This window comes from Penicillium riverlandense (assembly GCF_028828495.1).
Source record: "Penicillium riverlandense strain IBT 135883 chromosome Unknown utg000009l_segment0_segment0, whole genome shotgun sequence".
Lineage (NCBI taxonomy): Eukaryota > Fungi > Ascomycota > Eurotiomycetes > Eurotiales > Aspergillaceae > Penicillium > Penicillium riverlandense.
Window position 1 is genome coordinate 575,049 of NW_026643200.1, and position 24,923 is coordinate 599,971.

A 24,923-nucleotide genomic window follows, 5' to 3' on the forward strand; every position below is an offset into this window, starting at 1 on the left:
GGTACCCGTGATAGGTCTCTGGTATAAATTAGGATTCCACCATCCAATTAGTTATATTATTTCAAACTTCATCGTGCGTCTTTTCTAGATGAAATGACCTCAAGCATTACTCAGCTCTACTCAATCAAATAGAAGTTGATGGTGTTGACGCTCAGCCATGTCAAGGGCGTTCCTTCCTCCTCTGTGCTTCTATCCCCTTTACTTCTTTCATCCCAACACGCTCTATTTCCGTTCATCTTTCTCATTCCCTTTGTTCGCAGCATGTTTCCCACGACCCCCACTGAAGCCGTCACGCCGTTTCCTGGCCCGTCTGGGACTGCCTTGACTGCAGGCCCAATCCAGCGAAGCGTCTCAGTGTTCGCCAACACAAGCCACCCCCAGCATCCTGTCTTTGGCATCTCGGCCTTTGGCACCATCGTGGCTTCAGTGAAGCAGGAGAAGCCTGCAGCAACAACTCACTTCTCTCCTTCTCATACATCTCCATCCACGTCCACATCCACACCTGCTGCTGGTTTTGCGGCTCTTGGTTCTTCAAGCATTGAGTATTCAAAGCCGTTGGCTTCTTCGTCTTCTTCTACTGTTGCTGCTTCGCGGGGTTTCGCTCGGTTTTCTTCTCTGGACGAGCTGGTGGTCAACCGGGATGTTTCCACAGGACCGGATAGGCTCAGCCGATGTGTGTCCGGAGCCCCCGGTCAATTTGACCAGCTTCCTCAGACATTCGAATCTCAAGTAAGTGGAGGGAGAGAGAGAGAGAGAGAGAGTCCTCACGGATCCTGATTCTCTGTATGTCTTCCTGATTTCCGTTTCTGACAGCTCGCTACAGAAAACCTTGAAGGACGTTGTCACGCCGCGCCTGACAAACAGCCAAGCGCTGTTTTACTTCGGTGTGCTGGCCACAAAGGCCAATCTCAACCCCCGGTTCACCTTCAAGCACGGGTTTCAGCATGTCCACAGAGTCGGGGTTCTGCTCATTTTCTATGGTCATACCATTTCGATCGAGACTCGGTATGCCACCGCGCGCGGAGCCAAGGCGGCCGCGTGTCGGCAGGCGCTTGCGGAGCTCAGGGAGTATAATCCCCAGTGGCCACTCCCCGCTGAGCCGACGGAGGGCCGAACTGATGTTGCTTGGAACTGGACTCAGCTTCTGGAAGGTGAGACGAGGCAGACCTATTGGGTCATTGGCATGTATCGCTGATGCTGAGTGTGATTTTATTATAGAACACTGCGCGCAGAACGGTCTACCGGGTCCGAAGTATATCCCCCGGCATGAGTTTTATTGCGATGTCTTGATCAACGGCGAGAAGCTGAGCACCTGCCGGCAGTGTATCTCGCTGCATGAAGCCCAGCAAACAGTTGCGCACGTTGCATTCCACCAGCTGCTGGTGTAGGAAGACGACGAGAAGGCTAATGGTTTGCCTGTACGAATTGACGTGAAATGAATGACTCTTGATTGCGTTTTCGAGTTGAAGAATTTGATGGAGCACAAAGAGCAAGTCTTGCTCGGCAACCCATCCTTGCATAGTTGTAATGAACCCAACTCTATCCTCATGAAGTAAGTGTCGACCACAGACACAATATACAGTCTAAGGACTAGGTTGTCTACGCAGTCCTGAAAGAATCAAATCAAGAAAACAGCCCAGGATATATGGATTCGGCTCCAGAGAAAGAGAAAACATCCACAGTGTGGGGAGATATGGCAAAAAAAACGCATCAAGGCATCAATCGAACGCAGATAGACACAAGAGCAGTTGTGGGACCTGGTCCTGTCCCACCCAGTCAACCTCCACACCCGCACACCACGCACAAATGTACGCAAACGCAAAGGCAAACAGACGCAGGCAAACACCGATTTCCAACACCGACGGACAGAACAAAACAGAGTAACCTCCGAGACTTTCCAGAGACTTTCCAGCGTCTCCCATCTCCCCATCTGCTCTCTCTCAAGAGTATTCGGTATCTCTGTCGAGAGGGCGAGCAAGTATAGAAAGGAAAGAAAGAGAAAGAAGAGTCTGAAAATGGCAAAACAAAGAGAAAAGTCGATAAAGACTGTGACAGGGAGCTTGACTTATACCGGGAGTATCAACTTGGTGCTTGTGCAGACGAAGCAAGAATTAAGTAACCACATCCAGAAAGTAATAATAAATAGTAATAGAAAGAAAGAAGAGAAATGAAAGTGGAGAAACAAAAAGAAGGAACAAAACTCGTAGGTCACAGTGCACTTATAAATCTCAAATACAGAAAGAAGCTCCAGCCGAGTAGTAGATCAAGGGAAAGCTGAGAGATGGTCAGGGAGGGAGAAATGCAGATCACACTAACGCCAACCTCCCGATACATGCGCACGCACATAACCAGGTAAGCAATCAAGAGACGAGAAATCGACAGACCGCGCGCGGAAAACACTGCAACGATGATGATCAAATGTACAAAAACAAGGGTATATCGAAGGATAGTAAAGACCAGAAGCAACCGTCAAGACTTTTACACCTTCACAGGCCGTCGGCCCCCGTCTCAACACCGTCCGCCGGGTAGGAGATATTCGGATCAAAGCCGAAACCAGCAGTGTCCGCGTCTGTATTGAGGAACGTGTCGAAATCAAAGTTCTCCAGGAGATCCTGGTTCTCCAGTGGGCTGAAGTTGAGGTTGAAGGCGGAAACATCAGGGATGCTGAGATCTTGGAAGGTTTGCTGGCTCTGATCCGGCGGTTGGTGGACCATTGGCGGTGGAGCCGCGGCTGTGGTGGGCGGCGCCTGCGCACCCGTGGTTGCGTTCCCCCCAGTCTTGCTGAAGGACTGAGGATGCTGGGGCGTGGAGGGCGTCTGGGGAGTAGGCGGCTCTGCTGTCGCCGCTTCAGAGGATGGCGTCGCAGCAGCCGCGTTCGCGTTCTTCCCCTTAGGTCGCTTGGGTGGAATGTTAGCAACAGCCTCCCGAAAATCAGTGTGGGGAGACGACATACCTTTGCGTTCGCAGCCTTCTTGCCGCCCTTGGGCGCGGGTTTGGAGGACTGCTGGGGCGTCGGAGGTGCATTGCCACCGGTCTGGGGAGAGGCCGGTTGAGTACGGCCAGCGTTGGCTCCGGCACCAGGTGGTGCCTGGGGAGGTGGCATCGCGCCACGCTCTTGTGGGGTGCCCGCCTGAACCTGGTTTACAGGAGACTGCTGTGGAGCCATAGGCTGGCCCTGGGCGCCCGGCTGCCAGCTTCCGCTAGGCATTCGTTGGCCAGCGTTTGCGGGAATAGGCTGGCCCATCTGCGCTCCGGTAAACGCCGGGTTGGAGCTCGGAGGCCGCATGTTCTGTGGGAAGAACTGGCCTGCCATGTCCGGAACCATCTGGCCACCATTCAGATTCATGGAGCCCGGCGAGCCACGGTTCTGACCCATTGCGTCGCCAGCACTGGGCGATCCAGGAAGGCCGCTCTGAGGCATCTTCGGCGTACCCCGCTTCATCTGATCGTTCGGATTCGGGGATGCACCGGCCCGACTACCCTGAGGAGAGGTGCCTGGGGGCAGTCCCTGTCCGGGCATCGGGGGCTGGCCATCAGTACGGGTCATGTTGTCCTGCTCCTGACGGGCCATCATCAGACGTCGCTTGTTCTGTTGCTCGAGAAGCATCAGTTGCATTTGATAATCCTGGAGAGCATGGTTGCCGGGCTGAGCGCCAGGCGTCTGCATTCCAGGTCGGACCTGGCCCATCTGACCGTTGGCGCCGAAGTACTCAGGACCCATGGGGTACATTCCTTGGCCGTCCGGCATCGGCATAAGATCTTGGTTGGGCATGACACCAGCGTTCATCAAGCCACCATTCGGCATACCCTGGGGTGATGCTAAGCGAGAGTGATAAAAGGCGAAATTTTGGGCACTTACCTGCATGTTCTTCTGCTGTCCAGGCTGTCCCTGGAACTGCTGGAACTGAGCCTGGTTCATGCCTCTCTGGGCCATGGGACCATTCTGCATGACCATCTGCGGGTTCGGCTGGCCTGGCATCCCTTGGCCTTGACGTTGTCCGTTCGGTGCCAACTGCTGGCCATTAGGACCACCTTCCAGGCGTGGGCGTTTCGACGGCGACGGGGCATTGTCAGCGGACGCAGGTGATTGCGGTCGATGCCCGTTCATGTCCATATCAGACTGGTCCCTTTGCATCTGGTGCTGCATGATCTGCATCTGCTGGTTCTTCTGCAACTGCGCGATCTGCTGCGGAGATCTGTAGGACAATAATTAGCATTAGATCACTCACGCATATATCATACACTTACAGCGAGTTGTTCTGGAGCACTGTCTTCTGCAGATTAGGGGGGACCATGCCATTGCGGGGGCGCATATTCATCGGATTCATTTGGCCGGGCATCATGGGTTGCTGCCGCAACAGCTGGTTGTGCTGCTGTTCCCGCATACGCATGATATTCTGAACGAGGGTCAGAGTCGATCCACACAGTAAGAAGCATACGAGCATACCTGAGTGTGCTGAAGATACTGTCTCACGTCGTTGCTGTTCCCCTTCTTCCGTTGAGCCCAGAAGAAATCCCAAAAGAGACTAAACCAGTCGAGGAGGAAAGAAGACTGTTGGCCTTCGCTGGGAAGGCTTGGCCGAGGAAGATCATCTGGGATCTTTATCTTCTCGCCGTCCTTGCCGTCGGTCATCATATCGTCAACGCCATTCATGTCGCGACTACCCGGACTGGTCTTCCCGGAGTCGGTGTTCAGCTTGATAGATTCATCCTGGACGAGGGCGCGAGCACAGTCGTGGTAACCGCGTTTAAGGAAATAGTCGTAGATATAGGTGTTGAGATTGTTGATCATGATCTCGGGGTTGTTCATGTTGCCGTCGTTACGAGGAGCTGTCGAGCCGTTGTTGATCATCGGGACACCGCCAACGGGGCCACCGACCCCGGGGTTCATCCCAGCAACGTTCATCTGGTTCATGGTGGCGAACGGTGGGACTGCAGCCACCCTTGCCTGTGGTTAAGATTCTTCAAATCGAGGATGCGGAGGTCCGGCGCGCATCCACCTTTACAGGCAGCGAGGCCTCAGGTGGAGTGGACAGGAGCGATGCGAGGGAACCGAGAAAGGAAGAAGCGGTCAGCGCTTCTTCGAAGTAAAGTACGACGGAACGGGCGTGAAAGGGCCGCCGATCGTGTCCGATGTCGCAAGATGTCGAGTCGCGATCGATGAATTCACGGGGGTGAGAGACGCTTCGTCCGCGAAGCGCGCGACGAGGAAAAATGCGAGGATCCGTCGGGAGTTCGGGGGCGGTCAGGAAGGGCGTCTAGGGCCAGGGACTGGATGGATGATCTAGATAAGCGACGGTCGCAAGACAAAAGCCGCGAGTGATCAAAGTGCAGGGGAGTATGCGCGGTGGATAGGATGGGCTGGGAGTGCGATGACGGAGGTACGAGGAGGCGGGAGGCGCACAGGCTGGGGGAGGTTGGGCTGGGGCTTCTCTGGCAGCCCGAACAGGGCCAGGTCGAGGGGGGAGAGACGAACAGAATGAGACCAAATAATTTGACATGCAAGAACCGAAGAAAAGAAAAAGAAAGAAAAAAGGTATTGGAGAGAGATGAGTCGACAAGAGGATGAGAGGGAAGGTGGATCTCAAGAGTGGAAGGGGAAAGGATGGGAGGGAGGCCGGGGGGCGGGCGGGTGGGAGGGAGATGCGCCGCTGGCAGAGACAGAGCGAGCGCAGGTCGGTCGCTTGTTCGGAACGGATCAACTTGTTCGGAACCCGGGGCTGGGGATGGCGCTGGCAGGCGTATTTCTGGGCATGCACCGCGGTGGTTGATACTCATTGACCGTTTGACAGGGCCAGACCAGAAGACAGGTGTGGGGGAAGAGGGTAGGAATCAGAGAAACACACGGGTGGCCACGATCAGACAACAAAAGGAGATGGTTGGGGGTTGATACCTGCGATGGGCCCTACGATGGATCCCAGCGGGAGACTAAAGTATGTCGGGCAACGACAGGGTGGCTGTCAGCGACCACGGATGCAGGGCTGATCGCGCGATTGGGGGGGATCAAGCCAATGGATGGCGGGATCAATGGATCTGCTGCGATGATGCAAATGGAGGACGAGTCGAGGCAAGAGAAGCGCAGTGGAAAAGAATTTGGATCTGTAGAGAACGAAAGATGGCGAGGGGCGAGTCGGTAGTACAATACAGGCAGAATCGTTTGGGCCGGTTATGAACATGGTCAGAACCCTGCGGTGTGGTAATATTCGGCCCAGGTATTCGGTCAGGTATTGTTCTTTCGCCGTACCGGTATCTGGTTCTCCCCAAACGAGCACTTCCGTCGCCGATAAGTCTCACCGTTGATGATGGCGATTGTTAAATACAGGCTGGTACCTCAGAGAACAGTCGAGTTTTCTATCCGAGAAGAAAACAATAATATACTGGATCCATCGCGTGGCGGGCAAACCCGCCGATAGATCAGAAAGCCTAATGGTGATTTCTTGGAAAACCAACCGACCATACAGCGGAGAGAGTAGATATCCTACACGAAACAACGGAAGAGGAATAATAAACCATAACCAATAAAGAACCCCAAACGCCCGTGGTGTTGTTGACAGGTTCGCTATCTACTCTTCTTCCGGCGGCATCTCGTCCTCAATATACCGCACTAGGGACACTCGCATCTCCGTCGTATCATCACCACGCAGCACATCACTAACAAAGTGCGCCTCGATCTGCATTTGAACCTGGAAATCGGGTCAGCGATCGGACCCGGGGTAGCAGAATTGACCGGGGTCCCTGTCGACCGATGAGCACATACCATCTCTAGTGCGCCGCGCAGAACGCCGCACAGAATGTTGGAGAACCACAGCTCGTCCTGCGAGCGCCCGTCATCTGGCAGCTCAACAAAGTCGGCCAGCGGGTTTTCGTCGAAGATGAGCGAGAACTGGTTGTTGTCGCTCGTCCAATTCGTGACGGTTGGCGTCACATTCAGGAAGATCTTAAAGCCCACCTATTGGGGAGTGTTAGCCACCAGACAGGTATCTATCCATTTCGGATGACGGGGACGCACCTTGGCAATCATATCGGCCGTCTCCCGAAAGTTGGTGCATCGCCCCACGCCTGATTTGGCCAGAAAGTCCTCGATCAGCCGCATGCCGATGTTATAGCCCATCTTGTCCAGCTGCTTGTTGACCTCTTGGTAGTCGCTATCGTAGTCCTGGCATAATTGCGCCACGATTGTCCCGTAGGTTAATGTGACCAGCTCCGCATTGACTTTATCGACCCGCGTCCTGAGTGGTGATGGGTATGGTCAGTCGCACTTCCATGACAGCGCAATGGCCAGGTCAATCGGTGAAAACAAAAAGGGTGCCGCAGCTTACTGACTTCCAGATCCTATGAGAGACGGCATATGTTAGCATAGTCCAGACAGGCCACCCGCGAGCACGTACTCTTCTCCTATTCTTGAAGCTTTCGTCGTCGATGACATGACTGCTGGTGTAATTCGCCTGATTATCGGTCGAGAAAACAAGCGCCCACGGCAGAGACAAGCAAAGAGAGTGTGTCGATACGGTTAGGAGTTCCCCAAGGTTGGGCAATACAGGCTCACCGCCCGCCCATACAAAGTGGGTGGGATCATCTTTCTTCCTCTGGGTCTCATTCCGCTCTCACCAGAACCTTTCTCTACACAATCGCCAGCGCCATGATGTCTGGGGAGAAACGTCCTGCGCAAGAGGACTTTGGCTCCTCTAGCCAGGTGGTGAAGCGGAAGAAGTCCGACGCCGGTCTCAATGCGGGCACCGCCGTCGTCAAGAGCTCAGCGCAAAATGGAACGCTGGTTCAAGCAGTGCGTACACCACCCCACGGTATGCACAGGTCTGGCTAACATGGGATTTCAGGTACCTCGCACCAGCGGGCTGGATGCCCCCATCATGGAATTGTCAGGTAGGATCTTCGGCAGTGCTGTCGGCCATCATGAAGCTAACAATATCAAGGCCACTCGGGAGAAGTCTTCACGGTTCGCTTTGATCCGACTGCTCAGCACATCGCATCTGGTTCAATGGATCGATCTATCCGTATGTCGGTCGCCCACCTTGGATAGCCTCAACTGACCGCCCTCTGCGTGATAGTGCTTTGGAATACCTACGGACAATGCGAAAATTACGGACAATTGACAGGACATCGGGGCGCAGTGTTGGATCTGCAATGGTCGCGGGACTCCAGGGCCCTCTTCTCCGCATCTGCAGATATGACACTGGGCAGCTGGGATATAGAGACTGGGGAGCGATTGCGTCGCCATATCGGCCATGAGGAAATCGTCAACTGTCTCGACATCAGCAAGAGAGGCCAGGAGCTGCTGGTCAGTGGCAGTGATGATGGGTGTATCGGCATATGGGATGCGCGACAGAAGGACGCTCTGGAATACCTGGAGACGGAGCTGCCCATCACGGCCGTGGCCCTCTCCGAGGCCGGCAACGAGATCTACAGCGGTGGCATTGACAACACCATTCACGTATGGGATCTTCGGAAGAAGGCGGTGGTCTACTCGATGGCCGGACACACAGACACTATTACTTCGTTACAAGTTTCTCCGGACTCGCAGACTCTCCTGTCCAACTCGCATGACTCGACGGTTCGTACATGGGACATCCGGCCGTTCGCACCGACCAATCGACAGCTGAAGACGTACGACGGCGCGCCTGTGGGGTTAGAGAAGAATCTCATCCGTGCCAGCTGGGATCCCAAGGGTGAGAAGATTGCTGCGGGAAGTGGCGATCGCAGCGTGGTGGTGTGGGAGGCCAAGACGGGCAAGCTTCTGTACAAGCTTCCCGGACACAAGGGCACCGTCAACGACGTGCAGTTCTCTCCCAACGACGAGCCTATCGGTGAGTAGTCGACCTTGTGGAGGTGGTGTACTTTTGCTAATGTTCTACAGTGGTCTCGTGCTCCTCCGACCGAAACTTGATGCTCGGCGAGCTGGGCAAATGAGCACGCGCGGCCGAGAGTTCGTGATGATGGTCCCTTCCTATGTTTGGTCTGATGAGGATTTCTCTGGCATTCATGGAGTCAATAATCTGGCGTTGTGTTTTTGTACGATAACCAACTATCAAATAATACCAAAAGTTGTATCCGATGGTCCATGCGCAATCAACCAGCTTATCTGGCCCCAATCCCGCATCCCTTCTCCCTCCACTTTTCACTCCGGGTGGTCGGCAGAGACGAACAACGGTACATAGGAAATCTTCTTATTGTCTATTTCTCATGCCCCCGGTCCCTGTGTCTGTTTGGTGATGCGCACGCCATGCGGGTGGGCGCGGAGGATGGGCGTCTGGGCCGTGCTACTGTTGCTCTGGCTGGGCCTGGCCAAAGGCATGCGAGAGCATCAGATCAAACAGTTGAGGTGAGAATTGGGTCTCTAGCTACTCCCGAGCCCCGAGCTGACTCTTTACCTGGACAGGCAAGAAACGGAGCAGTTGTTCTACCATGGCTTCGACAACTACCTGGCCCACGCGTTCCCCGAAGACGAACTGCGCCCATTGACCTGCGACCCTCTCACTCGCGGGCAGACCCCCACCGATAGCGCGCTGACCGATGTCCTGGGCAATTATTCATTGACTTTGATTGACAGTCTGTCGACACTGGCAATCCTGTCGTCGAGTCCCGAGAGCGGAGAAAAGTCCTTGTCGCATTTCCAGAATGGAGTTCGGGATCTGGTCAAATTGTATGGAGATGGGTCGGATGGTCCTGCTGGTCAGGGAGAGCGATCAAGGGGGTTTGATCTGGATAGCAAGGTGCAGGTGTTTGAAACCGTCATTCGAGGGTTAGGTGGCCTGCTCAGTGCCCATCTCTTCGCGGTGGGCGACCTCCCCATCACCACCTACGATCCACCAGAACGTGAAGTGGCTTTTGCGAACGCATGGGATAAATCCGCATTTTCCAAATCAGATCATGGCATTACGTGGGGCAACGGCTTGATCTACGATGGTCAGCTTCTTCGCCTCGCGGTGGATCTGGCCAATCGTATCCTGCCAGCGTTCTATACCGAGACGGGCCTCCCGTACCCTCGTGTGAATCTACGGCATGGGGTGCCGTTCTACACAAACTCTCCTCTCAATGCCAACTCGCGCAATTCCAAGAAAGAGTCGGAGGAGGAGGCTACGGAAACATGCAGCGCCGGCGCGGGTAGCTTGGTGCTCGAGATGACTGTCCTAAGCAGGCTCACGGGGGATGGCCGATATGAGGATCTAGCAAAACGGGCTTTTTGGGCGGTTTGGGTTCGCCGAAGTGTAATTGGTCTGATTGGGTTTGGAATCGATGCCGAGTCGGGTAAATGGATGAGTCCATACTCGGGGGTATGTATCTCCCCAAGGATCACACAAACAAAAGTACTAATAAACTCTTCAGATTGGTGCTGGGACGGACAGCTTTTTTGAGTATGCATTCAAGTCCCACGTCCTTCTGTCCGCTGGAGAGCATCAACCGTTTGATACCAGCAATCCTTGGGTGGCTATGGATGATTATTATGTGCCCTTGAAAGAACAGCAGCACTCAGCGGATGCATTTTTGGATGTCTGGGAAGAATCTCGAGAGTCCATCAATCGCCATCTGTATCGAGGCGAGGGCTACCAGTATCCCCATTTTATTCTGGGGGATGTCCTCACGGGTGCTACTCGCGCTTTCTGGATCGACAGCCTCAGTGCTTACTATCCAGGGCTTCTCGCCCTAGCTGGTAGGGTGGACGAGGCCATCGAAGTGCATCTGCTGGCAACGGCCGTCTGGACGCGTTACTCTGGTCTTCCCGAGCGGTGGAACGTGGCCACGGGCGAAATCGAGGGCGGCCTTTCGTGGTACGGTGGTCGGCCCGAATTTATCGAGTCCACTTATTATATCTACCGGGCCACTCAAGATCCCTGGTATCTACATGTTGGGGAAATGGTACTTCGCGACATCAAGCGACGGTGCTGGACCAAGTGTGGTTGGGCCGGCATCCTTGACGTCCTGACCGGTGAACTCATTAACCGGATGGAGAGTTTTTTCCTGGGCGAGACGGCCAAGTACCTGTTTCTGCTTTTTGATCCGGACCATCCGCTCAATCACATCGACGCCCCCTGGGTGTTTTCTACCGAGGGCCATCCGCTCGTTATTCCAAAGAGAACAACGGCCTCACGCCAGCCCCGTTCCCAGCAAGAGCGACCAGATTGGAAAGTGACTGACATGTGTCCGGTCAGCCCTCCTCTGGCACTTGGTATCTCATCTACTGCCTCTCGTTCTGATTTGTTCCATGCCGCCCACTTGGCCCGTTTGGATCTCATGCCGACTCGAGGTGTAGCCGAGGGTCCTATTCTGGAGGACTCACCGGATCACCCGAGTGTGTCGGTGTCCGATCTGTCGTCCCCAAGCAACTACACCTTCTACCCATGGACGCTGCCACCGCAGCTCGTGCCTTTCAACGCAACCAGTGCGCCAATGGCTCTTCGTCCCACGCTCGACATATCGTTCCCGTCTTTGCCAGGCGGCGTCAATTTAGGGCCCGGCGCGTTGGAACGAGTTCGGGACGGGGTGTTTGTCAAAACAATTGGTGGTCTGAGGCTCAGCATGGTCCAGGATGGCCCGTATGATACGAACCATCACGGAAACGAGGAAGCATACCGGGTGCAAGTGGTCAACAACATGCCTCTGGGCAAAGATGAGAAGGTATACCTCTCGCGCGAGATCACGTTTGATGTCGTCGATCCCTCCGATCCCAACTTCACCCGGGTCCGCGACACCTCCATGCTTGATCTCGTCATTGACGTTCTTCCAGAACCCGCTCGCCGACGCAATGGTTCGAATGCTGCACGACCTCAACGGTCTGCGGCAGAACGTCCAGAATCCGGAGAGGCTCAGTTCGGGCGCCGCAAACCCGCTCCCTCCATCGTCGACGCCGGGCCGGACTCGGCCATGAAAACTATGCTTTCGTCACTGGTCAATTCCATGTCGTCCTTTTTCCAAGATGAGCCATCGACGGACACGGTCCGTCTCAGTTTACCGGCCAGTATGGCCACGGGCGTCGGAGCAGCTCCAATGCCCGACGTTGAGGATGCCACCACCGTTTCGATCGCTCCCCTCATACCTCTCAGTCGTCTCTCGTGGTCCACCGTCTACTTCGCCGGCGAACTATGCCACGAACGCGTCCTGCGGGAGGTCGCACAGACCCATGAGGTGCTCGTCATCAAGCGCGGCGGGTGCAGCTTCTCCGAGAAATTGCGCAACATCGCCGCATTCCGGCCATCGCGCTCAGCACTGAAGCTCGTCATCATTGTCTCATATGACGAAGGTCCAACAAGCTATCCAGTGGATGATGCGACTCTCGCCGCCGTCCGCGCCGAGCCGTTCCTCGTCCGTCCACACCTGGAAGAAAGCCAGATCACTGCCGGCGGGATTCCGCGTCCGCATCCTATTAGCCTGGTCATGCTTGGCGGGGGGGACGAGACGTACGAGCTCCTGCGGCATGCGACGGGCATTGGTATAAGGAGACGGTACATGATCCACTCGCAGGGAGTGCCGGTTAAAAACGTATATATCCTTTAGTCTTTTTCTTTTCATTTTGGATGTGCTTGTACATAGCAAATAAAATAGAACATGCGCTGTATATGCAGTCAAATCGGTGCCTCGAGATATACGTACATATACGACTGGCAACTCAACTCTCCCTCTGCGGGGTTTACCATCTCCCAACTTCCTCACATCCCAGAAACATGCACCTCACCGACCCTCCAGAGACCATCGGAACAGGAGCATCTGCAGCTCCCCAGCTCCAAGATGGTGCATCTTCAATAAAACAAGAAGGAGAAAGGCCGTTCTATTTCGCCTACGGCTCCAACCTGTCCCCGACCCAAATGCACCACCGCTGCGTCTACAACCCAGCTCACTCCGCGAAACCACTCGCCATCGCCGTCCTCCCGCACTGGCGCTGGTTTATCTGTCAACGGGGGTACGCAAATGTGCTTCCGCCGAAAGCGTTGCGGGTGGGATCGCAGTCGGCTTTTGTTCCCTTGACAGAGGAGGCAGGAAAGGATGAGGAGGATGAGGGGGTTTACGGGGTGCTATATGCTATGCATCCGCTGGATGAGGAGGAGCTGGATATGTATGAGGGTGTGGATCATGATGCGGCCTCATTGGAGGGTCTTGAATGTGCCACTGAGACTAGGTCTGAGGAGGCTAAGAAAGGTGAAGATGGTTACGGGACTATTCGACCCCGTGCACAGGGCGATGGCTGCTACAACAAATGGTATGTCGATGCGCGGATCGTGCGCTGGCTCGTTCCATCTCGCCAGGAAAAGACAGTCCGCGTGCTGGTTTATGTTGACGAGGAGCGGGTTAGAGAAGGTCCGCCCAAGACAGAGTACATTAGGCGCATGAACCGGGGTGTTCGAGAGAGCGAAAGGCTGGGATTACCGGCGCAGTGGGTGGAGAGCACGATGAGGAGGTTTATTCCTCCTGAGACCTAAATGTATATATGTAGTGGTGGTGATGGCATTAGCGAGATTATAACATTCATTAAAGCAAGGTACCCAAGAAACACATCATTCATCGCCGAGGTATCAACTGTCTATCATTTATATTTTTAGTTCTCCCTTCTTGTCCCGCTGGATTCTGATTTTTTTTTTTTGGGGTTCCAATGTGGAGCTGGAGAAAAGACCGTCCACTCCACTCCGGACAGGATGGTTCAAGGCTCTCGGGTCGGGTTCATCCGTCGGTCGGTCGGGTTCGTCCCAATGACAGAAAGAAACATTTTTGTGCAGAGACATTAAATAAATCTAGGCTTGACCCGTAAGAAGCGTGTACACCGGGGCCGGCAGCTTATCGCGTCCCTTGAGGAATTCCAATTCGAGAATGAAAACGAAGCCGAGCAGGTCGCCGCCCATCTTTTTGATCAGTTCGCCGGAGGCACATGCGGAGCCACCTAATCACATCAGTACTGTGTATATAGAGACGGAGAGAGAGGCAAGGAAAACCGACCCGTGGCAATAATATCGTCAACGACAATGACCTTCTGGCCGGGCTTGATCGAATCGGCCTGCATCTGGAAGAAGTCCTGGCCATACTCCTTCTCATAGGACTGCGTCTCACAGGGACCGGGTAGCTTTCCCTGCTTGCGCACAGGGACAAAGCTCGCACCGAGACGCAGCGCCAGACTGGGACCGATCAGAAAGCCGCGGGCCTCGAGGCCGACGATGACATCGGGCTTCTGGCCATCGTAGGAGGCGAGGATGTGCAGCTCGAGGCAGCGGAGGAGGGCCTCGTGCAGCGTCGGGTCGGCGAAGATGGGCAGGATATCCTCGAACAGAATGCCCGGCGAGGGGAAGTCCGGGAACTGGCGCAGGGCGGCGCGCAGCCTTACTTTAAGACCGGCGAGTTCGGCGGAGCGGGAGGGATGGGCGGCGGCGTGTCCGGCGACTTGGGCGGCGGCATCGGGGGTGGAGGTGGACATGATGAGAGAAGAAAGAAGAAAAGAAAGGAAAGCAGGAAGAAAGGAAGAAAAAGGGCGGGGTCAGATCAGGATGCAGGAGAGCGAAAAAAAGTGTGAGGGATGGCGGGAAAAATCAGTACGGTACGGTTTGCGATAGCTTATCATCCATCTTCCACGGTTATACTAGGTACTGTATTCCCCTATTCTCCCTACTATCTTGATTCTTATTTCTTACTCTGTCTCAATTGGCGGTGTACCACCCGTCAATACCGTCACGCCATGCGGTTTCTAGAATCCGCACATGCAGGGAGACGGGCGTATCACAACCCGAGGCTGGACAACTGCGCGGGCTAGACTCGGCGGGGCGCGATCGACAGACAGCCATTGATCCACTGGGAGGGGAGAGAAAGAGGGTGTGTGTGAGCGAGAGTCGTATTGTTATTGTTCTTCGGATGTTATTATTCTTATAGCTAATATTTGGTCTAGGGCTATAGTCCAGGGCCCGAGTGAGGCGTCGGTCGAGAACAGGCTCGGCTGGCAAACCTTCCCTTTCGGGGGCAACCTGCCATGCAGGAAATAGCTCCGGACCACCATGCTCATGCAGATGCGCGATAGAGCCATGCTGTGGACACTGCGTTAGCCTGAAACATGCCAGTAACAAATATTATGGGCACTTACTTTGTATCCATTAGGCCGAAGAACACTCCTCTCCAGACCATCGCTCACGTTTTGCGCCAACACATAGGGTTCACCGCGTCTTGTCGCCACACTTGATGCCCCGGAGCGGGTTCTGGAGTGGGACAACGAAGCCCTGACGTTTACTTCTCGGGTCATCACAGTAGAGAGCGAGTCCAGTAGGTCTGGCCAGTCCGCTGGATTATAGATGGCATGGAATATCGCTCCTGGTTGTCGCTGGAGGCGATTAAGAACAGATCCCACTTACTATCCGTGGAAATGCTGGGGTGAGCTCAGCACTCCGTCCAGATTCACTCTACCCGTTCTGTCTGGGAACTACCAGTCTCGTTCATGCGCGCATAGCATGCATTCGCATAATTGGTTCCCGCCGCCCAGAGCCACCCCAAGACTGTGTTGGACGCCTTGTCATAGGACGGAGCTTCCATGCTTGCAATCACTCTCTCAACCAGGGTTTTGTAGCATTGAGAACGGTACAGTCCTGCCGACGCCACTAATAGACGATCAGTTTTGGGTTTGAATTCGCCGAGAACCTGGGGATGTGCCGAGCATTAAAGGTGATGGAGATCGGACGAGCCACCAAGGACACTATCAGGCACATCCGTATAAATGTCTTGCCACCTGCCATTTTGTCGAACTTACGCTTGAACCTGCCATTTTGTCGAACTTACGCTTGAATCTCAGTTCCAAGAGCAGCCGTATAGACCGTGGAGTCCTCTCTCGGGCCACCGAAGTTGAGCAGAACTGAATTCCCGTGTGGTTTCTGGATGGCAGGTATCTTGACAAGCTGGGGAGTTAGGGTTTTGATGAAGGTTTGATCTGCGTAGTCCAGTGGGACTTCTAGGGTGCCACATATCATAGGCGCACTCTGGTTCTTCGCCAATCTGGGAACTTTCCACTCGATCTTGCTCGTTGCTTGTAAAAGGGAGGTCGATGGAGTGAGGGCCAGCAGGCCAGGAAAAGTTTTGCAGAACGAAGAATCTTAACAAACCATCGACTGAAATAAAGATGTTGTTGATATTAACTCGAGCACCCTGAGGTTCTACCACTGACCTTAATACTTTTACAGGTGTGACTGTTCATACTTCTTGACCATTTTTGGTTGGACGCTCCGCCGCCGCTCCCATGCTGTGTGTGCCATGTCGAGTTTTTCATTTAACCTTCGCGCGAGGCAGACTTTGCACCTTTCCATATTGTGCAAAAAAAAAAAAAAAAAAAAAAAAAAAAAAAAAAAGAAAGACTCCAAAAATAAAAAGATCTCAAGCTGATTGAAGGAATAGCCGAACGCGGGGGTCGAACCCGCAGCCTTGAGATTAAGAGTCTCACGCTCTACCGATTGAGCTAGCCCGGCAGGGCTTATAGGACGTTGAAAAAGAATGCTAGAGATGCTATAGCATAGCACCAGGATAAGGCGAAGCGCCCGGCGAAGACTTGGGAGGAATGGTGTTGTGTAGAAGGTCGACACTGGGATTGGGAATTTTTGGATTTTGATGATAAGATAAGGGGTGAACGTTTCTTTGTCCCCAAGACAAGCTTTCTTTTTTGTGGACAACCATGCTGGTATGTGCTGGATGCTTTTTCAGGTCAGAAATATATAGATGTGCTGGTCCTTACATCAACCATAATATGTAACCATTTAAAACATAAATGTAAGGCTAAACCAGGAGATACTATCTGTCTAGAAGTCCCATGCACACCTTCAGATCTCTGTCACAATGCACAATAAATATTCAACACACAGGCAATATGCAAAGCGAATAGTATATTAGAGCTGCATCCTACCAAGGGAATCAGGGGTAATGCGATTAAGCCACTTCAGCAGGCAGTACGCAGCAGACCTTTCATCTATTCGTTAGTTTTTTTCTTTTTTCTGGATTGGAGGATTAGGTGGATTTTGAATGCTTGAAGCAGAAGGAATACAACCTGGATAGACAAGCATTATCACGTGGCGTCTTCGCTTAACGTTTTTCCGTTTTTCCGGACTCCGCAGGCGGCCATAAATAGTGTTCGTTCTTTTCTCTCTCTTCATCAGTCTCACCCACTCACTCTGTGTCTCTCTGAATACTATTTACACTACCCCCCACTGTCGAGTGCAGTCCTTCTCCCTATGACTATCCCATGATCTTGTAATCTCTTGGCTTGCACCATGTCACCAGCCCCGGTCACCCCGGAGATGCAGCAGGATCTGCACCATGACCAGCTCCAGGCCGTGGGCAAAGCTTTCGATGCGCTGCTACTAACCGTATACCGACTCAGCTGCAGGACCAATGAACTGAGGGAAAGGTCCTCAGAAATCCACCACGAGGTACATATACTATTCTTCTTCTTTGCAGCGTCCAGTCTCATATGATGAGAAAAAATGATTAGCTCTAGATCAAGAGTCACAATTTTGTGGCGCTGACAGAAACATCATGTATTATCTGATGAGACATGGCACTGCTTGTTTGTTTTGGTGTTTTCAAAGACATGCTAACACCCATTATGCAGCTCCTCGAGGTCCTGAACCAGATGCCCGGGGAACATGTACTTCCCTTTGAGGGCATTTCGAAGAAGTTCCTTGCCTTGAATCGGCATTCCAACGACTCCTCAGTCGAGACCCAGTCCCTAAGTCCAACGGATGTAATCAAGACGCTCACGGACAACCAAAACGTAGACGAAAACACACTCAAGGCCATCGTGGCCGGCTTTAAGAGCTGCAAGTCTCTGATTCGCTCCCAGGGCAGCCTCCAGGATAACTCGTGCATCCTGGCTCGCAGCCCGAGTCCATCTGTTCCGCTGGAGGAAGACTTCACCACCAACGGCACCCAGGGCAACCTGCGCTGCCCCCTTTCCAAAGCTAGCCGGGCGCATTCGGAGGCAGAGAACGGGAATGGAGATTTGCCAAAAGTCCAAATTGGGGACACCTGTGGCCATGAAGACTTGGACCCGATCAAAGCCGAGCAGGAAGAGCGACGGTCCAGTCACACCCCGTCTATCAGGTCGTCTAACAACCAATGCCCCGTGTCCCGATGTCCCATCCGCTTCTTGGACCAACACTCCCCGGAGGAAATTGCGGAATATGTGGAGCAGCACAAACATGAGATCCCGCGCAGCCATGCCATCTGTGTCAAGCGGTACCAGCGCGACCCGCAGAACATGCGGCAGCTTGATGCCAAATATGGAGGCCTGATCAACATGATTAACGGTCTCAGTGTCAAGCACCAGGCATTCCTGCCTAACCGCCAGACAGATGGCGAAGGCGGAGGTGATGTCCCAGGTTCTGCGTCGCCTGAACTCGTCGAGAAATGGGCCGACGACGTGGACCCGGTCACCCCGGGTCTACAGAACGAGGACGATAATAGACAGGGCCACTTCGACCGTCCCCTGCGTGAGGTCCGCGTCGGGGAATCCCCAAGCCGGCCTTGGGGTATTCCTGTCCCCTTCACCCATCCACCCCCGGCCTCGGTGCCGTTCTCCGGCTCCGTTGATCCTCCACCCAAACCCTCTGAAACCACCGAACCACCTACTAAACCGGCTGGCCGCTGTCCCTTTGGTCATGATGCTCCGAAACCGAGCGCAGAGACTGCCGAGTCCGAGCTTCCCGCGGCCCAGGGCATCAAGCTGGATGCCGGGGCCCCGAAACCAAAAGCGCAAGAACTAGACACGGCTCAAAGCGAAGCAAACTCGGTCCCGGCGAATGTCACATTTAACGGACCGGTGTTCTTTGGCTACAGCGCCGAGCAGACAGCCAGTCTGATGCAGCAGCTTGGCCTCTTGGGGAAATCGTGAAGTTTCCATCATGCGTGACGACGAGACGACTTGAGCAGTGAATTAATTACCCTGTACATACATAGCCTGTAGCCATTGTTATTATTATTATTATTATTATTATTATTATTATTATTATCATTATATTATTAACCATTCTCTTACGAATCTTATTCTGTTGTTTTCCTCGGAAAACTCCACCCCACCCGGCGGGGCAGTTGACTTGCCTCTCTGCCTCAACAACCATGCGTTCTCGCATCTTCTGTCTCTCTCGTCCTCTTCTGTTCACTACACCCACCCTCCGTCTTAAGCCATCACCGCTGTCCGTCCCCAGATTTCCAATCACAATGTCTGCCGATATGTCCATCGTCTCCGCTAAGGACGCCTGCCCGCGTAAGTTATGAATGATCTCACCAGGGCGATCAATCGCGCAGCTCTCTCTTGCTTCCTCCTCACCCGCAGAGTCAATCGCTAACATTTTCGATTCTCTAGCTGCTGGCCCCTACGTACGTTCTCCCTCCTTGTTCTTCTTCCAGCGACAATAGCTTCCCCCCCACCTTGAATGGGACCCGAACAAGCCCGCGTCATCGAATCCCACCCTTAATCAAACCCTCAATGACCACACTCCTTTCACCCCAATTCAATTTACATACAAATACAAACCCAAAGCCAAATGTACGTTCCAACTAATACCCTGTATAGTCCCAGGCAATCCGCGCCAACGGCCAGATCTTCGTCTCCGGCCAAATCCCCGCCGACACGTCGGGAAACCTCGTCGAGGGTAACATCGGCGAGAAGACCCAGGCATGCTGCGATAACATCAAGGCTATCGTGACTGCGGCAGGATCCAGCGTGAACAAGATTGTTAAGGTTAACGTACGCTTTGACCTCCCGGAGGGCACGATCCCTACCACCCGGAGGAGGAATTGAGAGCTAATGATTGGGACATGTAGGTCTTCCTCACTGACATGGCCAACTTCGCCGAGATGAACGCCACCTACGAGAAGTTCTTCACCCACAAGCCGGCTCGTAGCTGTGTGGCTGTTGCGCAGTTGCCCAAGGGTGTGCCGGTTGAGATTGAGTGCATTGCTCTTGAGTAAATTTGTCTGTTATTAGAATGGATGGATTTATAAAAAATGAAATCAATTGAATGGAATAGAAGGTATATTGTTGTGTTAGTAGAGTGATGGTTTCAATACGATTATTTCATTCCTCCCGTAGTATAGTGGAATGGACGAATGCAAACTGTGAACAGGCCAAGATGGGAATCACCGCAGACGAAGCAGAAAAGAAAAAAGGGGGCAAGGAATAGTGTGATGTATGCATAGGAAAAGGCAAGGGGGAGAAAGCCCTGGTAGTAAATTCAAGACAGTGAACGCTTCATCCTCCATGGGTAGATAGGTCAGCGCCGTGGAATGGACCCGCTCATTCTGCTTCCAGCACCGGCCATCAAGCTCTGCTTCACGATGGCATCCGCCGCTGCTGCAGCGGCGAGTCTTTCCTTTTGACGGCTCCGGTCACGTAGGTAACCCGCTGCTTCGGGGCGCATGCGCAGGATGCGCAGGATCATGTCATCGTTCGGATCGGCTTGAGCCTCTCGCCGCTTCTCCTCCTTGACCTTCTTCATCGTGCCCAGGTTGCGGGAGAGCATGATGCTCTTAGCGCGGCGTGCAGCAGGGACTCCGAGACCACCGTACCCGGACCCAGTGGCACCGAGGTGTGCGGGTGCAGAAAGGCGGTTGCGGTTTGCATGCTGCCGATTCACGTTGGCGGAAGCCATCCGCTCCGACGTCCGGATCAGGTTATCGGTTGGCTCGAAGTAGAAGAAATTCAGGCTCTGGATCTCGTGGTACTTGGGAGACTTTAGAACGTCAATCGGGACGCCGTTGGCATCGCCTGTCTCCTCGTCCACGGCGTTGAAGAAATTCAAAAGTAGCACGAGCCAGCGCGATACAATGTCGACTTCTTGAACCGTCAGGGGCTTCTGGTGGGAAGGTTTGTCCGACAAGGGCGGGACCAGCAAACTCTCAATGGTAGCAAGCACTTCCTTCCACAGACGGGCCATCACCATCCGCATCGCTTCCGAGGTAAGGGTCTTGTTCATGATAGCAAAGTTATCGTTGAAGTAGTTGAACAGCGGAGTCAGCGCATTTTCAATGTCTGCCTGCGAGGGCGCAACGGAGGTTGTTTGTGCTCGGTTTCGGTTCAAGAAATTGGATACGGTGGAGCTGATCCCACGAGACAGCAGAGACTTCAAAGTCCGACGAGACAAACTGTAGTTGATGTATGCGGAAAGCTTCTCCGTGATCTTGCGCGTCATGTCCCTTTCAGTGCGCTTAAGTGTGCGGAAAGCCTTGCCAAAGTAGAACTGGATGTCATCCCGCTCGCCTTCCATGCTGACACGGAGCAGAAGCCGGCCTTGTGTGTCTAGATCGAGCCAGTACTCTCGGGGCAAGAAATCGCTGAAATGCACCGGGTCCAATTTGATCGAGGTTCGACCAACGTAGTCGTGATCACCGACGGCATCCCAGTCCCAAATGGTCGCGATAATATTGAGCGGTCCTTGAGTCGTGATATCCACTGCGTCCTCCCACCTCGGATTGAGATTGTTGTAGATAATCCGGGTCTTTGTGATCCGCTTTTGATATTCGTCCGTCAAGACGACGTACGGGTCACTGGCTCCATTGATGTCGCACGCCTTGAGATCTTCGCCTTCCACGACCTTGATCGTGAAGACATACGTTGTAGCCTTGCGCGTCTTCTTGAGCTGTGGAGGGGTGTTCTGCGCAATGACATCGGCGCAGCCATCGACATTGATCTCACGCTCCAATCCGTCCAATTGGGAGAGTGCATACTCGACATTGTTCAATTTCACTAAAGACTACTAGCGAGTCAGAACAAAAGATGGCAATTGGGTTGTGAGTACGTACCTCTGAGGAGAACTGGAAGGGTTCAATCTTCTCCTTGCTCGTCCATGTGTCCTTGGCGAACTGCATGAGCTTTTCCTGGGTAGTTTGGTTTAAGGCTGCTTCTTGATCCGGAGTGAGACGGTCCATCTCGCGGGAGAAAATCTGCTCTAGAGTTTCGCAATACTTTGCCACGCCCTTGCTAATCGAGCTGGATAGAGCCGTCATGAACTTGGCATACTGGAAATCATCATCCCACTCCAGGTGCACCAAGTCTTCTACCACCTTATTGAATGACCGGAAGATATCGATAGCCGAGACACTATGCCGAGCATCCTCTGAAGCCATATCATTCATTTGGTCGACTCGGACAATGAAGGCGTCCTGTCTGGTAGCCTGGTTGACCCATTCCATGATACTCTGGTCGGTCAAGCGAAGCCAACGCCAGACAAATTCCTCTAGCAGACTTTCCACATGGAATGGAAAAGGTACCCTAACTGAAATTAGTACATGTCCAACATGACAAAACTTGGAGGTCTCGTACTCGGGAAGAGCAGTGGAAAAAATACGTCGGACCGTGGCAAGCTTCCGGTAAAGGTCAAAGCCGTCCTCGACATCGATCTCTTCCCCCCTTTCTTTTGCTTGTTCAATGATTCTGATAATCATCTCATGCGCGTCTTCAGCGAACATAGGCAACACATTGGAGCAGAGAGTGATATAGGGGTTCACACTGTTTCGGGGTTAGACATGACCAAAAAAACCAAAGCATTCAAAACATACCCCATGATCTCCGGGTTATTCCTGTACCGCTTCTGGATCTTTTGCGCCAGCTTTGAGATGGCATCACCTAGTTGGATGACATTGTCGACCTGCCATGCGTGCTGCTGCACCGGTATTAACTGGCTAAGAAGAGACTGATACTTTGCCGTTGCCTTCTGGGCGAGTCCGTCTTGCACATAAGAAGAAAAGCGGTTGATATCCTCAGGGTCCTCGATATAGTTGGGATCGAGCTGGATGTGATTCTCGAGGATATACATCACTGGCCCAATTGGACGTGGTTTCGCTTCGAAGCAGTCCATCATGACATCGTACAGCTCCCGCAGGAGGGCCTCGTGGAGTTTGGATAGCAGTTGCTGCATCATGTAAACATCTTGCACAGTCCACCGCTGTCGATCCAACACGGCTGAAGGCATGAAGCTGCTCCGTTTACTCCTGCCTTCGGTAGGAGGCGATTCCTTCACAAAGGTGAAGGCCGAGTCCAGGGTGTTGAGATCGATTTCGTTGTCCACGAACTTGGCTTGAATCACATCGAGAAACAGTACAATCCGGGAGAAGTTGGGAATCCGCCAGCGGAGACATATTTCATTCAGAAATTCCGTGGACTGCTTCGAGAGCAACTTTGTCGAAGGCGTATTAGCTGTGGCTTGGGAAGCTTCGAGCTCTCGATCGCGCATATCGTAGCTCAGGGTGTAGCCCAAGATGAACTTGTACATCTCTCTGGGGTCTAACGGAATGAAAGTGTAGGTATCTGACTCCTCCGAGTCACCATCTGACCCACCGAGCGACAGAGAGCTGAGATCGAACGGTTGGTCAATGACGTACGATGTTCTGTTTGTCTGGCCGGAAGATGTCCGTGACAAGTTGGCATCTTCGACGGGGGACGGGTTGAACTGGGGAAGAGTTCCCGGAGTGCTTTTGGCCAGCTCGGGATTCGACTGTACAATCGCAAGCATCATTTGCGATAAATCGGGGCCTTCGCCCTTCTTCCAGTTTTCATATGCCTCGTCCGTCTCAAAGTCTTCTCTCGCCAGGGTTTTTCGAGTCTGAAGATTCAGATGGGCTTGGTATGTCTTGAGATCTTGCAGAGCCGCCTTTTCCGTCCAGATTGTCTTGTGCTTGTCAATTTCGGACTGCGCTTGCGCCGGTGTCATCCCAAATATCTTCGCCACATGTTGCACTAGCGGCATGTCCTTCACATCGTAGCTCAGCGGAGCTATAACTCCCGTCGCTGCAGAGCCATTCACCTCCATCAGGTCCTGATCCTGCACCAGAAGTTTGTTCTCCAAGACCGACAGTCGGTTGGCCAGCTCTGGGCGGTCTTTATCCCAGTCATTGCTCTTCAGGATGAGCGCAAGCAGACGGACGAAAAGCGCAACGTGTCGATCCACCATGAGCTTCCAGCTGTCATCGTCATGTTCCTTGCCCTTGCTCAGCTCCTTGATGGCATTCGAATAGAAAATGAGCACCAGATCCTCAGCTCGCCGATCCTTTTCCATGCGCCTTCGGAATGATTGCTCCTTGAGCGCATTGAGGAAGACAGCAAATGTGCGCACCACCAATTGGTCCTGATACTCTTTTCGCTTTTCTTTTCCCATCAACACTCCCGTCAGCCGCTTTTCGAGCTCGGCCACGAATCCATGTGGAATCCTTGTGCTCTTGGAGTCCCTGACCAAAGAGAAGTCGCCCATCAAGTCGTGAATGGAGGTCGAAGCTTTTCTTTGGCGCGCGGGTGCAGCGGAGGCATTCTGAAGGCGGCGTGAATGGGGGTTGAGCAGATAGGCCAGGTAAGCTACCCGGAGAGCATGGGAGCAAGCGACGTTGGCGTTGAGGGGGCGGCGGCGCGAGGCCGAGGAGGAGGTGCGAGAATGCTGACCTTCATTCTGGATGCTGTTGATCCGACGGTTGACTCCTCGGGACCGGCTGGATGCTGTCGACATGGGGTGGTGGGGTGTGGTGGTAGCGGTTGGTCGGAGATGGTGCGGCGGCGGCAGCAGCAGTCGGAAGGGACAGCGCGACCAAGGACCATGGGAGAGGGCAGAGCACCAGGCAGAATCAACTGTTGGAAAAGTGAGTCCCGTTGCTGGGTGTTGAATGGCGGGAGGGAGGGATACGACGTTGGAGGCAAGTATGTTGTTTATAGCGCAGAAAGGAGGCGGAGGGAGAGGAGGGGGGGGTAGATGAAACAGTTGGGCACTGACGTAGCCGCGCAAACACACTAGACACTCTATAGAACGACCTAGTTAACTATACACCCCATTATTATGATTTTTTTATCATCGCTGGTCTTTGTTTTGATTTCTATGACTGCGTTTGTCTAGCTTTCGGTCCCACACTATCCTTGTCTTTGGTTGCGATCATCGGTTTACCCGCACCGGGGGCCAAGGGAGCGCAAGGGCGAACACGACTAT

General features: G+C 53.5%; 11 protein-coding genes across 11 annotated transcripts; 6 read left to right on the forward strand and 5 right to left on the reverse strand.

The window, feature by feature from the left end:
- Positions 1–261: 261 nt before the first annotated feature.
- N7474_010505 (uncharacterized protein) lies at positions 262–1,388 on the forward strand (the record flags this gene model as incomplete). Its single annotated transcript, XM_057201915.1, has 3 exons — positions 262–729; positions 824–1,151; positions 1,219–1,388. 3 exons carry the CDS (start codon positions 262–264, stop codon positions 1,386–1,388), a joined length of 966 nt encoding a protein of 321 aa, XP_057048186.1.
- A 1,098-nt stretch (positions 1,389–2,486) lies between these two features.
- Positions 2,487–4,915, reverse strand: somA (putative cAMP-dependent protein kinase pathway protein (Som1); the record flags this gene model as incomplete). Its single annotated transcript, XM_057201916.1, has 4 exons — positions 2,487–2,897; positions 2,954–4,196; positions 4,249–4,397; positions 4,448–4,915. The coding sequence occupies 4 exons, from the start codon at positions 4,913–4,915 to the stop codon at positions 2,487–2,489; spliced, it is 2,271 nt and encodes a 756-aa protein (XP_057048187.1).
- A 1,648-nt stretch (positions 4,916–6,563) lies between these two features.
- On the reverse strand, positions 6,564–7,426 carry N7474_010507 (TRAPP complex core subunit BET3; the record flags this gene model as incomplete). Its single annotated transcript, XM_057201917.1, has 5 exons — positions 6,564–6,683; positions 6,758–6,949; positions 7,010–7,229; positions 7,320–7,332; positions 7,375–7,426. The coding sequence occupies 5 exons, from the start codon at positions 7,424–7,426 to the stop codon at positions 6,564–6,566; spliced, it is 597 nt and encodes a 198-aa protein (XP_057048188.1).
- Positions 7,427–7,639: 213 nt separating this feature from the next.
- Positions 7,640–8,925, forward strand: N7474_010508 (WD40 repeat domain-containing protein; the record flags this gene model as incomplete). Its single annotated transcript, XM_057201918.1, has 5 exons — positions 7,640–7,783; positions 7,836–7,881; positions 7,932–8,012; positions 8,067–8,822; positions 8,873–8,925. The coding sequence occupies 5 exons, from the start codon at positions 7,640–7,642 to the stop codon at positions 8,923–8,925; spliced, it is 1,080 nt and encodes a 359-aa protein (XP_057048189.1).
- Positions 8,926–9,227: 302 nt separating this feature from the next.
- On the forward strand, positions 9,228–12,507 carry N7474_010509 (uncharacterized protein; the record flags this gene model as incomplete). Its single annotated transcript, XM_057201919.1, has 3 exons — positions 9,228–9,337; positions 9,395–10,289; positions 10,342–12,507. 3 exons carry the CDS (start codon positions 9,228–9,230, stop codon positions 12,505–12,507), a joined length of 3,171 nt encoding a protein of 1,056 aa, XP_057048190.1.
- A 167-nt stretch (positions 12,508–12,674) lies between these two features.
- Positions 12,675–13,427, forward strand: N7474_010510 (gamma-glutamylcyclotransferase family protein; the record flags this gene model as incomplete). Its single annotated transcript, XM_057201920.1, has 1 exon — positions 12,675–13,427. The coding sequence occupies one exon, from the start codon at positions 12,675–12,677 to the stop codon at positions 13,425–13,427; it is 753 nt and encodes a 250-aa protein (XP_057048191.1).
- Positions 13,428–13,736: 309 nt separating this feature from the next.
- N7474_010511 (adenine phosphoribosyltransferase APT1) lies at positions 13,737–14,410 on the reverse strand (the record flags this gene model as incomplete). Its single annotated transcript, XM_057201921.1, has 2 exons — positions 13,737–13,882; positions 13,939–14,410. The coding sequence occupies 2 exons, from the start codon at positions 14,408–14,410 to the stop codon at positions 13,737–13,739; spliced, it is 618 nt and encodes a 205-aa protein (XP_057048192.1).
- Positions 14,411–14,630: 220 nt separating this feature from the next.
- On the reverse strand, positions 14,631–15,941 carry N7474_010512 (uncharacterized protein; the record flags this gene model as incomplete). The annotated part of the gene is made up of 5 exons (XM_057201922.1): positions 14,631–15,011; positions 15,068–15,301; positions 15,385–15,575; positions 15,663–15,703; positions 15,754–15,941. 5 exons carry the CDS (start codon positions 15,939–15,941, stop codon positions 14,631–14,633), a joined length of 1,035 nt encoding a protein of 344 aa, XP_057048193.1.
- A 1,287-nt stretch (positions 15,942–17,228) lies between these two features.
- Positions 17,229–18,850, forward strand: N7474_010513 (uncharacterized protein; the record flags this gene model as incomplete). Its single annotated transcript, XM_057201923.1, has 2 exons — positions 17,229–17,387; positions 17,570–18,850. The coding sequence occupies 2 exons, from the start codon at positions 17,229–17,231 to the stop codon at positions 18,848–18,850; spliced, it is 1,440 nt and encodes a 479-aa protein (XP_057048194.1).
- Positions 18,851–19,176: 326 nt separating this feature from the next.
- Positions 19,177–19,929, forward strand: N7474_010514 (uncharacterized protein; the record flags this gene model as incomplete). The annotated part of the gene is made up of 4 exons (XM_057201924.1): positions 19,177–19,222; positions 19,322–19,335; positions 19,532–19,705; positions 19,783–19,929. 4 exons carry the CDS (start codon positions 19,177–19,179, stop codon positions 19,927–19,929), a joined length of 381 nt encoding a protein of 126 aa, XP_057048195.1.
- A 302-nt stretch (positions 19,930–20,231) lies between these two features.
- N7474_010515 (C2 domain protein) lies at positions 20,232–24,452 on the reverse strand (the record flags this gene model as incomplete). Its single annotated transcript, XM_057201925.1, has 4 exons — positions 20,232–21,710; positions 21,760–22,228; positions 22,280–22,465; positions 22,516–24,452. 4 exons carry the CDS (start codon positions 24,450–24,452, stop codon positions 20,232–20,234), a joined length of 4,071 nt encoding a protein of 1,356 aa, XP_057048196.1.
- Positions 24,453–24,923: the final 471 nt, after the last annotated feature.